At 33.6% G+C, this 22500-nt stretch overlaps 1 protein-coding gene across 1 annotated transcript in view; it reads right to left on the bottom strand.

Annotated features, from left to right (window-relative positions):
• Window positions 1–9555, bottom strand: part of LOC109068158 (glutamate receptor ionotropic, kainate 2-like) — a 51074-nt gene extending 41519 nt beyond the window's left edge. Inside the window, exon 1 of the mRNA XM_042721535.1 lies at window positions 9079–9555. Within this exon, the coding sequence (XP_042577469.1) occupies window positions 9079–9190 (112 nt within the window). The 5' untranslated portion in view covers window positions 9191–9555. The remainder of the gene's footprint in view (window positions 1–9078) is intronic.
• Between the last annotated feature and the right edge of the window lie 12945 nt (window positions 9556–22500).

Below are 22500 nucleotides of genomic sequence, written 5' to 3'. Positions count from 1 at the left end.
TATAATTATATATATATATATATATATATATATATATATATAAGAATAATTAGTAATAATTATAAAAATTACTATATATACAGTATATATACTTACACATAGTGGATTTTCTTTTGTAAATTTTGCAGCGGTGAACTTAAACACTACTACTACTAATAATGATAATTTAAAATTTGAGGGGTCGGGACCGATCTCGTGGGGAAATGACGTCATTCGTCTTTGCGTGTTTACGTCACGTCCATAAACAGAAAGAAGCAGTGCGTGTGGAACGTTTGTAGCGTCTTCTTACAACAGTTACTTCAGCTCGATGTAGTACAGTTCTAAACGACAATCACCTGTTGTCAAAACTTCAAACATGGCTTTTAAGTGGCGCAAGCTCGGAGATCTTAAGCGGTTACTGACAGGTAAGACATCTCAGTTACTCAGTAGGTGACTAGCTGTCGTTCCAGCACTTGTTCGCTTGATTTAGACAGATATAGAGCTCCATTTTATTGTAGTTTTTGTCTCGTTTTGAGGTTAAGTGCACTCATATTCAGCTTGCTATGAGAGAGAGACAATTGTTATACGCTGTGATGATCTGACTGAACAATCGTAGGCTACATAAACTTAAAGTATGTAAATTATTTTAAAACATTTAATGTAACTTTACGTTTTTATTTTGTCCTAACAAAAGCTTTAAACATGTTAGTTACTTGTTCAGATGACGTTTTTCGGATATATGCTGCTATAGTATGATATATGTCGATGATTTCAAACGGTTATCACATTCGCGGGACTTTTTATTTTCCCGCCCGGGAATTTCTGACCGTTATCGGCCGTTCCTACCATTTTTCTGTCCGCGCCCGCAAATGTTCTAATATTGAAATACTGCATGAATTACATTAGACTGAAATGCTTGTGTTGAAATATTTCGCATCCTACCTGTGATGAAAATGCGCTAAATGGTACGTTTTGTGTGTTTATGATCAGTGTGCATAACACTGACTGTGTTACAAAAAATACATATGGGGTGTGCGATATATATCGACTGCAGTAATATCGTAATTGTTGTTTTAACGATTTGCGATTTGACATTATCCAGTGTTTTGCAAAAACCATTCGAAACAGGCATTACGTGCATGTGTGCATGATCCAGTCTGTAAAAATACATTTAGAATGATCACAAATTCAGGATCTGGGGGCAGAAAATGTATACCACTTCATACAGTTAATCAAGTTCATTTACAAATGTGATTTATTTTTTAACAACAGTTCAATAAACAAGAAGTTATTTAAAAGACTTAAGTTTTAGGCGCCATATTGTCTGTTTTTGCTCTTTTTCTCCAACAAAAATAATCCCAAACACAGTCACAGCACTGTTCTGTGATTCGTTCCTGAATGAATCAACCGTTTAAATGATTCGGTTCAGTCGCAATGATTCACTTATTAAGAGTGACTTGCTGCCACCTACTGGTGGTTTTAATTTCAAATTTAAAGGGTCTTGTTATTTAAATAATTTCAAATATCAACGTTTTATGTTTAATATATCAAAACATTATTTATGCATTTGTAACTGCAGGTTAAATGCATTCATGTCTTGTGTGTAAATACATCTAAACTTCTCTTCAGACGCAGCTTCTGTGTTTCCTCTGCACTGCGAAGATCAATTTTATTGATACTGATTTCATTTGCTTGGTAACAGCCCGAATTCAAAGTCTTACTATTCTAATGCACTGATTAAATGTAAGAATTTGACTCAAAAGATAATGCACACTTTTAGAAAAAATGGCTTTATAAAGATAAAAATGCCCATTAAAGGTAAAAATCGATTTAAACTTATTGGAAAAGATTAATTTATATCAGTGTGAACGGACCTCCACACAGAATATGAAGAATATCAAACACTTTAGGAGTCAGTTTAAGAGACCAGCACAATAACACACTCAGCAGAATATCGCCTAATTATCGTTTTCAATAAAATTCAAAAAAATATTAAGATAATATTTTTTGTCAATATCACACACCCCTTATTTTAGGTATGGAAATGACATAATTTGAGTTTTTTGAGTTTTTCTCCTTGACTTGTGGCGATTCTGACACTTAGGGCTGGGCGATTTGGCAAAAAAATTATATCACGATTTTTTTCATAACGTTTGACCGATTCATGATTTTTACCATCTTTAACTAGTCAACTTGATAATGTAACTACAAAATGATTAAAGTAACTTTTTTTTCTTTATTAACCCCCTAGTTCTATTCCAAGCGCAGCACATTAAGTTGTGAACATGATGTAAATGTTATTCTTTATAAATATAATATAAATCTCCCAGTCCTACAGTATCTCATTTCTCATATTCCATCATTTTGTTTTCTGCCATGTTGAAGTAAAGCACATTTAGTGCTTGGCCCCAGAATGCTGCTTGCAGCTTTATTATTGTCATATATTTTTGTCAATATTTAATGTAAATAATTACTTTGTAAATATTCTTTTAAACTTTTTTTAAAAAAGTATTTTTATATGCAATTCAAAAACATAAATTTCAATGTTCTAAATACTGCTGTAAATACTCGTTTTTTGTAAATGAGCGTAGGTTAATTAGTTTGCAAATATTATTTTTCTTTTATATACAATTTAAATGCATGAATCTTATGTAACATTCTAAATATTATTGTAAATATTTATTTTTCAAATTTATTTAAATACTTGTATAATTTTGTAAATAATGTAAATAATTAGTTTGTAAATGTTCTAACTTTTTAATATGCAGATTAAATACATGAATACTGTAAATATTTAGCATAGTATTTGTGTCAGTATTTAATGTAAATAATTTGTCAATATTCTTTTTTTATTTTGTTTGCATTTCAAGCATATAGATCTTAATGTTCTAAATATTATTGTAAAAGTTTAGTGTAATACATTTTTGTACATATGTAAATTATTATTAGTAGTAATGCTTAGAAATTAATAATGTGACAACTAATAAATAACATATTACATAAAATAATGTCAAAAAAGAAATAAGTAAAATAATATAATAAAATAAATTATATAAAAAATAAAGAAAAATAAAGAATTAAAAAAAGAATCCATTAAATATTGCAATTTGCTTTGAACAGTTTAGGTTTTTAATAAATAATAAATAATTTTGCCTTTTAATGAATGTACAGTTGAGCAATAAAAAATGAAATAATAATACATTATAATAACAACAAAAATATATTAAAATAATAAATAATTAAGCATGAAGTAAAATAATGTAAAAAATAATAATAATAATTTTAAAAATCTGTCAAATATTGCAATTTGGATTAAATATTTCAGGTCTTTAGTGAATGTGGTGCTGAACTCCCAAAAAGTAATATATAGTTATAATAACCTAAAATTAAAAATAAATAAATAAATTTGCACAAAATATGGCAATTTGAATCAAATAATTTAGCTTTTCTAATGAATGTACTGTTGTGCTCCCAAATGTAAAATACAATAAAATAAAATAAATTTGATTGCCCCTTTGTGTCTTTGCATACTGTCTCATTATGTATGGTAAACATAAAAATATGAAAATATAAATAATAAATTTTTGTAATCACAACAGTGAAATGGCTTGAATGAAGTAACGTTTCAAGTCATAAAATCAAGTTTTCACATTAAATTAACAGGAATAGACACAGAAACATAAACACGTAAAGCGCAGACGAGGCCAGAGCTCTGTGTGTGTGTGTGTGTTTCTCAACACGAGCGTCAGCAGATAAAACACAGTGTTGTGTTTCATTCATGACCTTTGGAGCATCTTCTCAGACGAAACACGCAACCAACACTGACTCGGGATCTCACATCATCTTCAAACAAACCTCTCTCGCCCGCTCTCTCTCTCTCTCATTGCCTCGTTTGACCTCTGACCAGCGGCTCCCAGGGTTCAGTTTGCATCTGCGAGGATCTGAAGGCGATCTGTCAGACTCTATATTTCACAGAAACACTCTGTCGTTATTCAGAGCTGACGGCTGTTTGCAGCATCACAAGCTGAAATCTCTGCAGCGTTTGTGAGTAAAGTGAACAGAAACCTGAAATCACATGATCAACCCTGATCTGAACACATTCAGTATGTGGAAATAAATCGTCTTCGTGAGCAGAAATCATGTGTTTTTTTTTTTTTTTATAACTTAACATTCAACATGTGCACTTGACTTACCCTGGATATAAATCATTTATAAAAACAGAGTAATTATTATTAAATATAACATATATAGAACCTTTTTAATACATTTAATATATAATTCCTATATATTTATATATTTTAATAAATAATAATAATATTAATAAATGTATTTTTATTGTATAATTTATTAAAATAAACTAACATTATGATTAGTATTATATAATTTATATGTATCATAAGAAATTATTTAATACAATTTAATGTAATTTATATGATAATATCTAATTTGTATGTTTCTAAATATATTTTTATTTTATAATTATGATTAGTATTATATAGTTTATATATAAATTATAATTTATATTTATTCTAAAATAATTTACAAGGTATTTAATATCATTTATTTAATTTATCAAAATTAATATAACATAATTTGTGAAATTATATTTTTTATAATTAAAAAATCACATTATTATGATAAGTGTTGTATAATTTACATATAAATTATAATTTTTATTTATTTTTAAATAATTTTGAGATTAATATATTTTATTTCATATATATAAAATTTATTAATTTAAAAAATAATTATATATTTGAATATTAATTAATTAATAGATTCATTTAAAAGGCAAAATGAATATGTGAATTTATTAAAAACATAAATTACAGTAAATACAAAAAAATATATGTAATGGGGTGTCAGTCGATTTTTAAAAATGTAACATTTATAAAATGAATTATGTTGCTGAAGTTAATGTTAACCACATGAATTTCCTTGTGTTTGTGTGAGGATATGGAATCAATCCATCTTTGACTCATGTGTGCCGCGCATGCTAATAGCTAATGGATTTCTGCTTTGTTCTTGAAAGCTCTGCTTGTATTATTAAACCGTGAAAGGTGCAATTTACTGCCGCAGAAAATAGTCGTGCATTTCTGCCGTCTGACACAGAGCTTTGAGGCGGTTTGTTCTCGTTTAAGTGCGGTTTATCACACGTTTGGTCCTGAAAACGCAGGATCTCACAGGACCCTTCATCAAGACACCTGAAGATCTGGTTTTACAGCATCGCTAGACGTTGTGAAGCGTGATGCACACATAAAACTGAACCCATTTAACACGTGAAGCCACAAACTAAATGCAACGAGTCACGACACACACAGGAGACGAGCGCTACGAACCTGCAGTGACATACAGATGCAGTCTGACTGCAATTAATGATTGAAATCAGGTTTCTTCATGTCATCTTAAGTGACAGCATCATGCATTATTAGTTTTTACTTGCAGTCATATAGAACAAAATAATTAAAGTGAAAAAAATAGGCCCAGATGGTTTATTTCATTGCTTTAAGAATTAATAATGTTTAAATGTACCAGTAGGTGGCAGCATTGTTTGAATGAGTGAGTCATTCATTCAACCGATTCGTTCAAACGAATGGGTTACTGAATCATTGACTCATTCGATTCGAGACACACAACACGCTGCAAAAAAGGATTTTCTTCCTCAGTATTTTTGTCTTGTTTTCTAGTATAAATATCTAAGAATTCTTGAATTGACAAGTAAAATGACTTAAGATATTATGTCTTGTTTTCTGAAAAAATTACCCAAATTGTATTAGTTTTTGCTTAAAACAAGCAAAAAGGCTGCCAATGGGGCAAGAAAAATAATCTCATTCAGCCTTCGATTTAAGATTAAATATTGATTACATTCAGTGAATATAGTTTTAATAGAAATGCTATTGATATTTCTAAAAAATGAACAGTCAATGTCAGTTTACAAATGTTGAATTTATAAAAAGAAATAAAAAGCCCCAAGCCTGTATTTTGAACCTTTTCTTTTTTCTTTTTTTTTTTTTATAAGGGCCTTTTTTAAACAATAATGGGGCCATATAAAATGTTCTTCTTAATTTTTCTGGTAATCAGTTGAAGGCATAAAACATTAATTTAATTTATCCTAATCAAATGAAAAACCCTTTTATTTTTTGGCAAACAAAGTGCTGCACAGCAGAGGTTTACTGTTAAAATTAAATAGAAAACAAATGTGGTTATTCCTTAAAAAATAGAGATTTATTAATATTTATTATTATTAGTACTAGTAGTATTAAAAAAAAACACCATCAGTCAACATTTCTGAGTCATAACAGAGGAAATGAATCACTGAATCACAACAGAGGAAATGAATCACTGAATCATTGTTCTGAACACACAAGGACCATTCATCAATGTGTCAGATGACTCTTAGGCAAACGTCTGCCAGAATGATCACAAACCCTCTTCAGATACAAACACAATGCAGTTATGATTCATAACTCATTAAAGAAGTTCGTTAAGATTCACATCCTTGAGCCGAATCCTGGTGTAAAGCACTAACTCACTCCTCCAGCTCCTTCATTAATAATAAACTCAATAATAAAGCATCAATTAAGAGACTCATTAGTAAAATTTTAATTTTGTTTTAAATTACATATATAATTTAATTAAATGCTCATTTTATTTCTAATATTTTATTACATTTATTATTAATTTATTTCTTACATTTATTATTTAAATGAAATTTAATTTTTCATATTTTTATTTGTTTTTACACTGATTTATGTGCATATTAATTTTTCTAATTATTTATTATTAATTTCAGATGCAATTGTAATTACTAATAACCCACTTGCCATATACATATAATTACAGGTATTATTAAATTTAATTTTAAATTAATTATTTAAATGCAAATTAAATATTTTAATTCTAATAATTTTTTTATGAGTATTACAGCAATACAGAAATATTTTGAATGTGCAGTAAATATTAATTACATTTATTATGTTCTTAAATGCAAATTTTAATGTCCCCTTTTTAACTTTTTTTTATTATTGATTTTAAAGCTTACATACATTATTTATTTAAAGTATATTTAATCTCTAATTATTATTTATTATTCCATTTATTGTTTAAATGCAAATTTTGTCAAATATTTTTCTTATCATAAACATTTTGAATCTACTTGCCATCTGCATGCAAAAAAAGAATAATAATACAAAAAGTTATATAACAGTAATAATTTATTTTATATAATAACTTATTATAAATATTATAAATTAAATTTGAATTCAATAATAAATAGAGAAGTTAAATATGCATTTAAAATAAATGTAAAGACAAATGAAAATATTAGGAACAGTCGTGACCGAAACATGATCGCATATCAATATATCCACATGAAGATTAATTCAGCTCACTCCTCCAGCTCCTTCATTTGTAATAAACTCTGAGGAAGCATCAGTTAAGTGAGTAATTAGTGATCAGTGTCAGTGCTGACTGTAAACGAGGATCTGTAAGCGAGTGTCCGTCTGATGCATGTATGAGGCTGATGATGAACAAAGATGCTCTTCTTCACACACGCATCTGTGCTTCTAGAGGCTCATAGCAGAGCGGACGCGTGCCGACTCTTAAACACACACACACACGCTAATGAAGCCCTGTGACGCTGAAGACTGATGAAGACGAGCCAGCGACATGTCTATGAGCATCACAGAACCAGCGAGATCACGCAGACTTCATAAACGCAGCCGTTCATCACTGACCTTCGCTGACCACACGCTGCGTTTCAGACGTCACACACTCGCTCACTGTGTTTACTTCTGGACACAAACAGTGTTTGGGGTTTTTTCGACATGCACAGGACTGATAGATTCACAATGTTTCGTGCAAGAATGAAAATACAGTCATAGTTTAAAATAATCGAGGCACGCTTTCCACACTTTTTCACTTAATGAACACAATGCATGAAGAATGTTATCATGTTTATTCATATGCACACTGTAAAGAGTGAAAAGAGTTTCTGTCTGTATATAACATGCCACGAAGCTGTGTTCTGCATTGAAAACACACTTTTGTTCTTACAACAATTGGATTATAGAGCAGGTTTTTCCTTGTGTATGTTTGTGTCATTAACTAGTTTCCATCTAAGTTGTGAATTTAATTTAAATTGTAATTTTTAATTAAATGTATTATTTTATTAAAATAATTTGATAAAATAATAGATTAATCTTCTATTTGTTTTGTACTTATTACATTTAATATTGATTTAAATCTTACATTTATTATTCATTCAAATGCTAATTTAATTTGTACTTTTTATTGTATTTTTTTTATTTAAATGCAGATTTAATTCCTAGTTATCTATTGCATTTAAATGCTAATTGAATTTCTAATAATTTTATTTTAGTTATTGTTGTACATTGTGTTAAGGCTGTATTTTTTTTTACTTATAACATTTATTATATATTAAAATCTTTATTTAAATGCTAATTTATTTTGTGTTTTTTATTTGTTTTTAAATGCATTTTCATGCATATTTAATTTCTAATTATTTATTACATTTAAAATGTTTTAATGTATTTTTTGTACTTATTATATATTAAATATTTTTTTACATTTACTTAAATGCATTTAATTTCCAATTATTAGTTATTATAATTAAATGCAAATTTAATTTCTAATAATTGTACTTTTTAAAGTTATTATTGCATAAATTATTACTGTACTATTGCATAAATTAATATATTTTTCTTCTTGCAATAAACATTTTGAATCTGCTTACCATGTGCACGCCAAAAAAACAAACCAAAAGGTCATAACCAGAAACACTGTGCATGCATGTTCAAAAATAGATACATGTAGGCAAAAGTCACAAATCTGGAAGTGACTCGCACTAAATAAACTGTAAGTGATCTCAGCATGAACAATGCATCGGTCTGTGACTAGTAATTATGGTAATTTTGTAAGACATGTTTGACCACATCGCAGCTGATTATCGATCTTCAGTTCACAGATGTGATTCCGCCAGGCCTGATCTCTCTCTCTCTCTCTCACACACACACACACACACATATGAATGAATCAGAGGCAATGAATCAATCAAATCAATAATCGATCATCTCTCACCGAATCTCAGCACGTGCGGCATCCCGCTCGAACCGGCGACGAACATCATCACCGTCAGTCTGATCACGAGCCCCGGTAACACCACCATCATCATCATCCTCTTCATCATCATCCGCGGCTTCACGAACACGGCTGACGCGTCCGCGCGCGTCACGGCATGACCGTCCGCGGTCCGCGCGCGTCTCTCCGGTTCACGGATGCGTGTGTGAATCCGCGATACTGCACTGCACCGGATCTAACGGAGAATCACGGAGACTGCATGCGAGTCTGTGCGCGGGCGGGGGGCGTTCATTCAGACGAGCGCGTCACGCACCACGCGGAATACCGCCGCGCTAAACGCAAGTGCCAACAAGTAGTCGTTTGGGGCACGTTACCGTGGTGCTGCCGTGATGTAGCTCGGAAATATTCTGTTAAGAACCGTGCAGATTCCGTTCTAGCATCGAGTTCAGCTGTGATTCAGCACCACGGACAGAGACGCACCGCTCTGTTTTATTCATCCTCATCTTTATTCATTTATCATCACATGACCTCTGCGTTCTGTTTTCACGATTTGTTTCGTGTGATGTCATTAGAATGACGCCATGAATGCATGAACGACGTCATCATATTTATTCATATGCACACTGTAAAGAGTGAAACTGTGCAGTTTTTACCATTAGAAACTCTTTCTGTCTATATATAACATGTCTTTACTGGCCACAGAGCTGTATTTTGCATTGAAAATACACTTTTGTTCTTAGAACAATAGGATTATAGAGCAGATTTTTCCTTGTGTATATTTGTGTGATTTTGCAGTAATGCCAAGTTTTAAATTTTTTATTTATTGATGTTCTTTTTATGGGATTTAAAATTGGTTATTAGATGTACTTCACTGACGTGAAAAATCAGAAACATTAACAGTAGTCTTTATTTTCAGTCAGAAAGCAAAATTGTTTAAGAAATATTCTCCTCATTAATTGGAATGCATGTGAAAATGTACTTATAATTTCTGTTTTCGTCCATTTTTCATCCATGTGTGCCTTTCTGTGGATGTTGAAGCAATAAAAAGGCACATTTTCTCTTTGGATTTTGAAGTGAAACATGACATTTCCACATAAGATTCAGCGGTTCACTAGAATCATCTCAAGGTTTGTCCCGCAGAAGTGTGATGAGGACGTGTTCAGTGTTTTACACTCAGCGCTGGAGACAGAGAGACTGAAAGAGGCCTTTGATTCACTGAGAGACACGCCGAGATCACACACACACACACACACACACACAGACGGAAGGGTTTCTCCAGGGTTCTGGATATAGTGAGTGAGACTGAGGTAAAGCTAAAATGATCTGCGAGGGGCTCAAACACACACACACACACACACTGATCTGCGGGAGGTCCCTGAGGAATTGACAGTGTGAAGATGCAGATGATGAAGTTTGTCACTCACATTACTGCAAACACACACACACGAATGCTGCTGTAAACAGAGAAATTGACTGTCTGAGACGCTCGCCATCTGTGGCATTACCATAATTATGGAAATAGGCAGAGTGGGTGTTATGGACTGACTGAACGGAATAACATCCACACACACGTCTACACCTCCATATGTGTATTAAAGGCACAACATGTAAGATTTTCGTGATAAAATATCAAAAAACTACTTGCACAGTGTGATATATTTCATGCAGTTATCCCAAAAGTTCCCAAAAGCTCTCACGTGAATTCTTTCATTATAAACAACAAAGTGCCGATGTATGTATGATGTAAGAGATTCATTCATCAAACCGTGTATAGACAGCTTTACTGGTTAAAAGGGGAGTTTTTTTTATTTTTTTATAAAACGGATAGTTCCAGTCCTTGATTCTGATTGGCTGAGCTGCGTTTAAAGCTGTTGTAAATTACTCTACAATGTAACATACACCTTTGTTTACTTCTGTGTGTTGCTCGGCAACCACTTTGTTACAACCACAACTGATTCTGAGGAACTACATTGTTTGGTGGAAGAATACTGTTTTTATTAATATTATTACACTTTATTTGCTCTGTTTTATTTTGTGAAACCTTACTACGTTTATGGTATAACCAGTTTATAAAAGCAATAATCCCTGTGAAGCCTTGGTTTACAGTGAATTTATAACAGTTAAGGGGGTTTTATTCACTCCGCTTCACGTCGTACCTAACAACGGCCCTTAGCTGTTATAAATTCACTGTAAACCACGGCTTCTTGGGGCTTATTGCTTTATTAGAGTGCTTAAACTCTGCTAGACTGAAGTCAGTCATACTGCTTTGATAATGCAAATGTTCTTTGCTCACGTTCTCTGTATAATTTATTCACTGTTTAAATAACTGTGGAAGGTTCAGGTAATAAAAAAAATATATATATATATATATATATATATATATATATATATATATATATACGTGACCATCCTCCGCCTTTGTGAAATGCGACCTCTAGTGGTGGAAACTTACATATTGTGCCTTTAAACATTAGTAGGATGATTTTGTGGTGACTCTTTCTGCAGGTCACTTCAGTACACCAGTAGGTGGCGACAAATGACCAATGGTGAAGAACCTTTATGAGTGATTCACTGAATCATTCATTCGAGTGATTCATTTCTGATAGAAATGACTTAATTTGTAAATAATTAATTGAATGATTCATTCAACCAATTCATTGAGCTACATTGTTTCATTTCACAGTCTTAATGGATGAGTCATTGAATCATTCATTCAACTGATTAGTTTAGCTGTATTGATTCATTTAGGAATGATACAAATGACTGTCTTTATTAATCAGTCATTGAATCGTTCAAACAACTGATTCATTCAGCTACACCGATTAATTTTGGAACAATACAAAGACTTTTTTTTATAGATGAGTCATTGAATTATTAATTTAACTGTTTTGTTCACTAACACGGATTCACAGAGTCACTCGTTCTGGTTTCTAATGTCACCACCCGAACAAAATGTTTTCTTTTATAGCTCAAGCATCTTAATTTCTAAATTATGTTTGATTCAAGCATCAGCTTCGTCTCAGCTGATATATTGCTTCAGAAAAGATAAAATAGGCACAGATGAGTCGAGAGTTGTCATATAGCACGAGTACAGAGCTAAGAATTAATGCAGATTATTTGCTTGGAATGTAATGAGAAATGTTTAAGTTCATATTGAGATCTCTGACTTTTTGTCTCGGCAAGGAGACTTCAGCGACAGTCTACGTTGGATTAATTTGCAATGGCTGTGCCGACTTGAAGAAATAATTGAGATATTAACGAGATCTGTGGTGTGACTTGCGTTCCCGTGGGATTTCTCTCGACTTCTTCACTGTCATGCTCTTCTTCTCACTGTTTCTCGGTGTGATGACAGTGATGCGGATGCCATGGTAACAGGACACTAATGCGGTGCGAGCGAGAGAATCACAAACACTGTTCCCAGCGCGTCTGTGCTTTAACGAAGCTCTCGTTAGAGCCCTGCTCCATATATTTACACACTGTAACAAGAGCAAACGCAGCAGAAAGACTGCATACACCATACATTGCAATACATCAGCAAACATACTCTAAAATGCATAAAATTACACAAATATTGGGTAAAGTAGTCCATTTTTATAGTGCAAATACTTTTATAATCAACATTTCTCTCAGCTTCCTAATGCATTGCCTTCTACATTAAAGATATATATATGATACTGGCTTAGAATTCAACCAAAACGTTGCTGTTTTCAATCATCAGGAGTGTCTTAAAATGCTGTCTAGGTAGGTTTTGGCACAGATCTAGTATCCGACACCTGAGTGCACCACCAGATGTGAACATCTCAGACTTCTGTTCTCTGGAGGAAATGATTCATTTAACACCAAAAAACAGCCACAGCGCTCTGATCGCACACCTGCGCCACCGAGAGCGAGCGCAAGACCAGAAAACAGACGAGTTTTAGTTCAATAATTCACCAATTAAGAGCTTCAGTTCTGCTTTTAGCATCAAACAACTGGGATCTGACTGAATTAAATATGCATCAAACTGCATTTCTCTAGCAGCGGTCGTGAAAATTTGAGTAGATTGTACAGATGAGAAAAATACATGAAGAAAGTCAACATCAAAGTGGCAAAAAAATTAAAATAAATCACTGATCTGCTCAATATCTTGATCGTTTCTTCCATGGCAGCAGAAACGTAGTATTAAATTCATAACTGGGAGAGATGAACTTGCGATTGCGGTTAAAGTGAGATTATTGTGAGATAAAAAAAATTGCAATTACTGTACCATTTAAGTGTTGTATTCCGTGGCAAAAACGGGCGTCCATAGATTTTCCTGCTTTAAAAAAAAAGTTATGGTTTTCGTTACAAATACTATTAAAAACGTTAAAAACTATCAACTGTTAACTATTAAAACCATTACTTTCCAGTAGCAGTTTTGCCAAATTTACAGTAATCCTGCAGAATTTGGCTGTTTGTAAACTGTTGCCTCAAGTTGATTTTTTCCCCTTTGTGGTATTATTCCATGTTTTATGGATGATAAAACTATGCTAGAGTTTTGAGGGAGCTTATTTATGAAAACAGACCATTTATAATTTCTAGTGATTTCTAGCTGAAATTCTTTAGAAAGCATAACAGTGACTGCAAAAAAAATATTTTAGGTATTAAAGTGGCATATGTTGAGTTCTGATGTGGTATATTTTTGATTGGCCTTTGGGCACGTTTTGTTACACAGACCTGGCAACCCTGTCCAGTAGTGTGTTTTGGGCTGTATTTCATTAGGATTTAGTGATTTTAGCATGTATAACAACAGAAGGCAACAAATTACCAGTAGAGACCCTCAAGGAACCATTACGATTCCCATTAAAACCATTAGAAATACTATGGGGATTGTTTTCCAGCAGGTTTCTATTGTCACTTTTTCTTTCACAGCTCTTCATTTCTTAGTTATTTATGGCTTTCTGTATTTATCCATTGCTAGATAAAAACTTGTTTTGATCCATATTGAATTCAGTCAGATCAGTGTTCATGACTCTTGGATGAGAAAACTACAGATACTCAACATCAAAGTGCCAAAAGCAATCACGGATTTCTTTAATATCTCTCTTCTTTCTCCTGTGGCAACAGGAACCGACAGTTCAATAAATAGTTACATTATTGATGACGATAATCAGAGTAAACAGTTCTTCAGCGAACGTAGGTCATTAGCTTCAGTGTTGAATCTAAACTGAACTCATGGCCTAGTACAGATGAGCTACAGGACCTCAGTGAACACACCCTAGCGATTTATTCAGTAACTGAGATCTGCGTTAAGTCGTGCGAGCTCTGAAAGGGCAACCTCTGAGCAGTGAAGCGTTCCTGCGGGATCACCATGTCGAGAGTGAGAACGATCAGAACAGCTTGGACGGCAAACCGCTAACAGCTTGTTAGCAAAGCGAGTTGGCAGCGAGCGCGACTGAGGCGCTTCACAAACCCTCTGTATTCGTTTCTCAGTCTTGAAGGGGTCATGAACTGCCTTTGTTTTTTATTTTGTACTGTTCTCTGAGGTCCACTTATAATGTTATCAAGATCAAATGTTATCAAACATCAAAAAACATCATAGTTTAGAAGTAACAGGCTATTTTCTGTGCTGTTTTTAACCCTTTATCTGAACGCTCTGTTTGAAGGCGTGGAGGCTTGTAGACCCAGAAGTAAACGCCCACTGCTGTGATTGGCTAATAGTTGCATATGATTGACAGCCTACATTCCATCCTTACAGATGAACGCTGCAGTCATTTAGGTTTAAAAACGCATGAATATGCTACTCGGTACATATCAAATGATTGATCAAAGCAATAGTTATCATGTAAATAAAAACAGTGACTCACACTTGTGTCGAATCCAATGAAGTTGCACAGCATTGTCTCTTAGTTTCACTCTTTATGAAAATCCTGCGTTGATTTTTGCCTTGTTTATAAATGAATCTACGGTAAAATGAAGTGAACAAAGGACAGAGTTCTTATTGACGTGGTCTGGATCTTCGTTAAAAAATATAGTTCATCCACTCTTTCCTCACGTTGGGATCAGAAGGAAGGTTTTTCTACAACTTGGTGCTGAAGAGCGTCGTCTTGTCTTCAGAGCATCTTTATTGTTTGGTTTCAGCGTAGACCTGCGTGTTCGCCCCTCGTTATTTACACTACATGCACAAATTGGCGGGCGGGGCTAAACTGGCAGTGATGTAGATTAAGTGATGTAAACAGAGTTGCGATGTACAATCGGTGGGCGGGGCTTAACAGGCAGCGACGTATAATCGGTGGGTGGGGCAAAACAGGCAGCGACATAGAATTGATGGGTGTGGCTTAACAAGCAGCGACGTAGAATCGCTGGGCGGGGCTAAACAGTCAGTGAAGTAGAATCAGTGGGCGTGGCTTAACAAGCAGCGACGTAGAATCGCTGGGCGTGGCTTAACAAGCAGCGACATAGAATCGATGGACGGGGCTAAACAGTCAGCGATGTAGAATCGGTGGGCGGGGCTAAACAAGCAGCGACATAGAATCGCTGGCCGGGGCTTAACAGGCAGCGACGTAGAATGGCTGGGCGGGGCTAAACAGGCAGCGACGTAGAATGGCTGGGCGGGGCTTAACAGTGATGTAAAAGCAGCTTTGATCATCTTCTGTGGAGGCGGGGTTTATCGACACTATTACATCATAGAGTAGAACATTCCACAAGCTGTGGTTTTGGCATATTTATTTAACTGCAAGCTGTTTTTTTAATTAAGTCTAAGTTTTGTGTTGTGGAGTGTGGTGGATGTTTTATAGAACAATCACCTCTTATATGTCAAACTATCAAGGGAATTTTGATTTCATGACCCCTTTAAGGACGCCTGAATGTGTTTACAAGCTCATTTCTGAGTGTCATCAGCGAGACGCCACAGAAAAGGCGCAAAATAATAAAATGCATGCCAGAACAATCAGAGCTCTTAATGTAAAGTGCGCACTTGCGCTGCTTCCCACTCTCATGTTACACGACTTAATGAAAATGCCATATCTGCAGTGCTCACACACTCAAAACCACAGAGAAAAGCTCCCTGAGGGCTTATTGCAGTAATTACGATTCTCATAAACCCTTTTGTGAGAGAAAAGCTCCCCACATTTATCTGAAGCCCAGAACGGAGGAGAATTTCGCGGCGAGGATTAATTATCAGGAGTGAGTACCTTCATTCACTCGGGGAAGTTTCAAAGATGTCAGACGAGCTCTGAGAAAACTGGAAGAAATGACACTAACTTGAACACAAAACAGTGATCTGAAATTAGCGAGCTGTGGTCTATAATTAGATTCACATTTATGTTCATTGATCTGGCAGATGCTTCGTTCACACAAACACACCGTCAGAGCCGAGGAAATACACTGCACTTGTTTTCATCAACTAAAAGTTTACTTGTTTTTAGAAAACAACCTTGCTAGTGACCATTCACACTTTTAATGTAATGTAGGCCTAAAGGATGGAAGTGTGGAGCTCGTCATTATTCTACAATGATTTAAATCAAATATTTATTGGAATATATACCATTACAATAGTCCCCCAGTTACTGCTATCATAAAATTACACTTAAATGTAGATTTAAAGTTCTACAAAAGGCACATTTAATGGCCAACAACAAATATTTTAGCAAAATGCATATTTTACTCAGAATTATTTCGCTACTATTCTAAACAGTTAAGAGAGGAGAAATATATTGGTCACAGATTATTGGTCATTTTTAAACAATAAAATTATAGTGCATCCACTAGTAATTATATTTACAAAACTTTTCATTTTTATTGATTTATTAGGAAAGTTTATAATAATGATATGTGTGTGTACTGTTTATATATAAAGAGACACATATGCATGTATATTTTGTAAATATTTACATGTAAATATATTTGTTTTCATATATATTATTTATATTATATATAAATATTTTATATATATAATTCTAATATATTCTTAAGTATATAACTGCATGCAACTATAACTTTTACATTTATTAATTTTTTTCATAAATTTATTCATTTTTTCTTGCAATTTAGTTGACCGTCTCAAATCAAAGACTACAAACATGGTTTGTTCGTCGTGATTTTCTGATCAATTTAACACCGTTCCACCTTCACAAGGGACACAGTTCCTGTTTCTCTGAGCTACAGACGGCTCAAGGACAGGCGTGTGCTGTATGACCGTGTGTGTGTGTGTGTGTGTGTTATGAGGAGTGTGTATGAATGCAGAGGTGAGATAATAACTGAGGAAGAGGAGCTCAGAACACAGCAGGAGGAAGAAACGCCGGCTCACGGTGACCTTCTTAAAACACACAGCAACACTATCAGCCTCTCGCTGTAAGCGCTCACAATTCCTACTGACACCAGCGTATCATTCATTACTGAGAGAGAGAATATCTGAATATAAAGACACTCGTGCTGCGACTGTGTAAGTCATCGATAAGACAAGAAAAGAAGAAAGAGTCACTGTGAATTAGATCAGACACTCAGAAGCACTGCAGCTCAAATACAAGTATGCAGTACGTCATGCACAGAGCAAATCTTCTGTTTGAACTGCGTCCCACAATGCACTGCACTCCACCTGACCTTCCACTTACAGTCTGATGCATGAGCTGGATTTCTTAATACTATACTGCACTCAAAACCTGAATTAAAAATTTAAAAATTATTATTATTATTATTTTTTTTTTTTTTTTTTTGGACATACAAATGAAATGCATTATAATAAGCTCATGCATACTAATAATTTGTATGCTTTTTAAATGTTTCTAAAATGTTGAAATGTCCAGTTTTCTTGTCATGGTTATAATGTTATCTAAAGGTTTCAAAAATTTATTTTTACAATTTTCTACTAACTTTATTTTTACCCGAAGCATAATGTTATTTGAACATTTATTTTTTTATATTTTAAAAATGTTAAAATACCAGGAAACAAATTGAACATTGTATTCAAATATTTCTAAAATACTAAAACATAGGTTTTTTGTTGTTGTTGTTGTTGTTTTTTTTTGTCAAGATTAGAACATTATTCAAAGGTTACAAAAAAGTTTCTAACATCGTTCTATATCCCAAAATGATACATTTTATTTTAAGATTCATTATTTGAACATTTATTTTTAACATTCTAAGAACTTTAAAGTGTTTAGTTTCTCTTGTGGTAATTATAATGTTATTTAAAGGTTAAAAAAATGTGTTTCTTACGATGTTCTACCAACTTTATTTCTACCTTGCAGTTCTGAGAGGAAAAGTCAGAATTGTGAGGAAATAAGAAGAAAGTCAGAATTAATTTTAATATCTCGCAATCCTGACTTTTCTGACAATTTTATATGTATTTATATCTTAACACAGTTCTTTACAAGACTTTATAGAGAAACAATTGTGAGCTGCTAGATTTTTTATTTTTATATTTTCTGTTTTCAACTTAATTTTAAGTTTTAGTAATTTTGTGTTTTTGTTGCTTTATTAGTTTTTACTTTTTTAAATGTCATGACAGTTTATTTTTGTTATTTTAGTTCAAGTTAAACTAAGTGCAAATACAAAATGTTTTTTTATTTTTTTTATTTAAATATTATTTCAAGTAAATACAACTTTTTCTGGATTTGGTTTTAGTTTACTATAATAACCTTGATGTGCACTAAGTATGTGTCCGATGGTAATTTAATTGAGTCTGTTTTACATTGATTTTGCGTGTTTGGCAGTCAGCAGCTGATTATAGCAGCAGTGTTTTAGTAGCTGGTGGTGAATGTGTGAGTCTGAATCGTTGAGAGAATGCAGTGTATATGATACAAGGACGTGGCGCCGCTGATGGCACAGACTCTAATTATTTGGCCCTTGAAGAGCGTGACTCCATTTCATTGGCAGCGATGGCCCTGTGCTGTCATTCATTAGTGTTAAAATGTGCCTGTGCCCACAGTGGAGCTGATACATCACACACACACACACTCGCTCAGACCTTGACTCCAGGACAGAGATGACAAGCAGACCTACAGTCATTCATCATCCTGCGCTCCATTCGTTTATCTGTATCTCTCGCTCTGTAAAGCTGCTGACTTTGAATATTCAGCTCTATATGTGCTATTTTTCTCCACACACACACACACACACACACACACACACACATGATCACACACACACAATGTAAATGAAGACACGCAAAACTGGTGCATACTGCATGAAAATCTCATCTGCAGAGGAAACACTGTGACCTCCTGACCTCTAACCAAAGGTCAAAGGACTCTCTGTCCACACACTGAATGCAATATTAGTGCACTGCTTACAGCATGTTCTCAAGTACATACTGTGCACTACTTTTTTTGGAAGTAATATGCGATGCAGTATACAACAATAAGCACTGCACTGCAAAAAAATTCTTGAATCGATATTAATTTATTTCGCAAGTAAAATGACTAAAGATATTATGTCTTGTTTTCTGAAAAAAGCATCACAATTTTGTTAGTTTTTGCTTAAAACAATCAAAAATATCTGCCAGTGGGGCAAGAAAATAATCTTCTTTTGCCTTTGAATTCAGATTATTTTTCTTATTTTTACCAAAAACGAACAAAATTTTCATAATTTTTTCAGAAAACAAGACATAATATCTTGTCATTTTACTTGTCAAGTAAATGCATCTTGATTCAAGAATGTTTAGATATTTATACTAGAAAACAAGACAAAAATACGTAAGAAAATATTTTTTTTGGTGTGTGACAAGCAACATCTGGTTATCATTCAAGAAATATGGCTAATTGCTATATCATTTTTTTTAGGAACAGTTTATATCTCTAAATTCTGAGTTTGTTTCTTGCAATTCTGAGTTTATATCTCGCAATTCTGAGTTTATATCTCGCAATTCCGAGTTTATGTCTCACAATTCTGAGTTTATATCTCACAATTCTGAGTTTATATCTCACAATTCTGAGTTTATATCTCGCAATTCTGAGTTTATATCTCACAATTCCGAGTTTATGTCTCGCAATTCCGAGTTTATATCTCACAATTCCGAGTTTGTCTCACAATTCCGAGTTTATATCTCACAATTCCGAGTTTGTCTCGCAATTCCGAGTTTATATCTCACAATTCCGAGTTTATGTCTCGTATTTTTTTTTTTTTGTCTAGTTATTAGTTTATATTTCACAATTCCGTCTTATTTTTTCCTCAATTCCGAGAGTTTATGTCTCGCAATTCCGAGTTTATGTCTCGCAATTCCGAGTTTATATCTCGCAATTCCGAGTTTATGTCTCGCAATTCCGAGTTTATGTCTCGCAATTCCGAGTTTATGTCTCGCAATTCCGAGTTTATGTCTCGCAATTCCGAGTTTATATCTCACAATTCCGAGTTTATATCTCACAATTCCGAGTTTGTCTCGCAATTCCGAGTTTATATCTCGCAATTCCGAGTTTATATCTCACAATTCTGAGTTTATATCTCGTAATTCTGAGTTTATGTCTCGTAATTCTGAGTTTATATAATTCTGAGTTTATGTCTCGTAATTCTGAGTTTATATAATTCTGAGTTTATGTCTCGTAATTCCGAGTTTATATAATTCTGAGTTTATGTCTCGTAATTCCGAGTTTATATCTCACAATTCCGAGTTTGTCTCGCAATTCCGAGTTTATGTCTCGCAATTCCGAGTTTATATCTCGCAATTCCGAGTTTATGTCTCGCAATTCTGAGTTTATATCGCAGTTCTGAGTTTATATCTCACAATTCTGAGTTTGTCTCGCAATTCTGAGTTTATATCGCAATTCTGAATTTATATCGCACATCTGAGTTTATAGTCTAACAATTCAAAGTCAAAGTCTGCTTTATCATCAATGTACAGCACATACAGAGAATTGAAATTGCATTACTATCAGACCCTTGGTGCATGCAGATAACACTTAGCACTAATGGTAGAGTGTAAAAATACAAATAAATACAAATTAAAATATAATATAAAATACAACTATACATATAAACAATAAGGATATGCAAAAAAGTTTCTAAGTTTATAGCTTGCCATTTTTTTATCTTGTAATTGACTTTTTTCCCCTGTTTGAAATGGCGTTGATTACTCCAGATTTATTCACATTAGAATGGAGTTAAGAACAAATTCATGCCTGTACGTTGTGAATTAGATGGAAATTTACAGGAGTTCTCCTGTGCATGCAAATCTGAATAATCTACCCAAATATTAGTGAAAGAGAGGCTCTGTCTTTCTCACATCTGATCAAAAGAATTAGTCTAGAGCAACACTGACAGATGATAAATCAGTCCTGAATTTATTTCCAATTAAATTCCAATTGAATTGCAGTTGGGGGATTGAGAGAAACCCTGAAATAGATAATTTCTCTCGCATACTAAAGGAAATATTGTATTTTATTGAGTGGTGCTTTTACGGATCTGTTTGTTTTATCCATTATAATGACCATCTCTCTCTCTGGCCAACACAAACCTGCCGTGTTTCTGAATCATTAAGACAGACAGAGACAGAGAGACAGTTGGTGGTTCTTGCAGGTGTTCCTCCACTCAACATCCATTTCACATCTTGACAAGCAATCAATCAAATCTGGCCGCCGGAACCCTGTGACGAAGCTCCACAAATGGACAGCTGTTACCACGGAAACCCCGGCAGCGCGACACCCAATCAGAGTGAGAAAACAACGATCTGTGTGCAGGAGAGAGAGTGCTGCGGCTTCCTTCACCACAGATCATCTGTGCATTTATGGCACATCGATAATTCACACAAATACAGAAAATCCTGTCATCGTTTACTCACGCTCAGGAGTTTACAGTGACCACAAACGTCAAGCTGAAATAAAGACGTGATGTCAAGTGATTTAAAAGCCCACTCAACAAGTCCACTCACTGTTGAACCCTGTGATGGAGAAATCTGAGAATAATGACTCAAATCACGTCTGTTCCTCACATACAACTGTTACTTAGTGCATTACAATAATGAAGTACTCCATGAAAAAGTAACTAATTGCGTTAGCTACTTAGTTTCTTTTTATGGAAAGTAAATAACAAAAAACCCAAATGTTATATTTTAGCAATTTGAACACTGTAAACTGTTTCTGTGCTAACATTTTGAGAACATTGTTAAAGACTAGCCCAGCTAACAAAATGTGCTTGAAGAACTTTTTGCAAAAAAAAAAAAAAAGTTTATATAAACGTTTCAATGTAACATTAATTGGAATGTTCCATTTTATTATTTTGAAACATTATCGAATGTTACATTTGAATGTTCTGAAGCAAGTATTAACATTTAAAAAACATTCCAAAAATGTTCAAAGAACAATGTAGAAATCATTTTTCAACTTAAATGTTCAGCTCAGATAACAAAAATGTTCTAAAAATATCTTGCTAACATTCCCATCAAGTTTTGAAGATGTTATTTCTGAATTTCAGTTTGTTTAATAAGCAAGGTTTTTCTTGGTTATGTGAATGTTAAAGACGAGTTAATTTTGA

This window comes from Cyprinus carpio, chromosome B4 (genome assembly GCF_018340385.1).
Source record: "Cyprinus carpio isolate SPL01 chromosome B4, ASM1834038v1, whole genome shotgun sequence".
NCBI lineage: Eukaryota > Metazoa > Chordata > Actinopteri > Cypriniformes > Cyprinidae > Cyprinus > Cyprinus carpio.
Note: the sequence above shows the minus strand (reverse complement) of the source record. Positions and strands in the feature narration are given on the sequence as shown.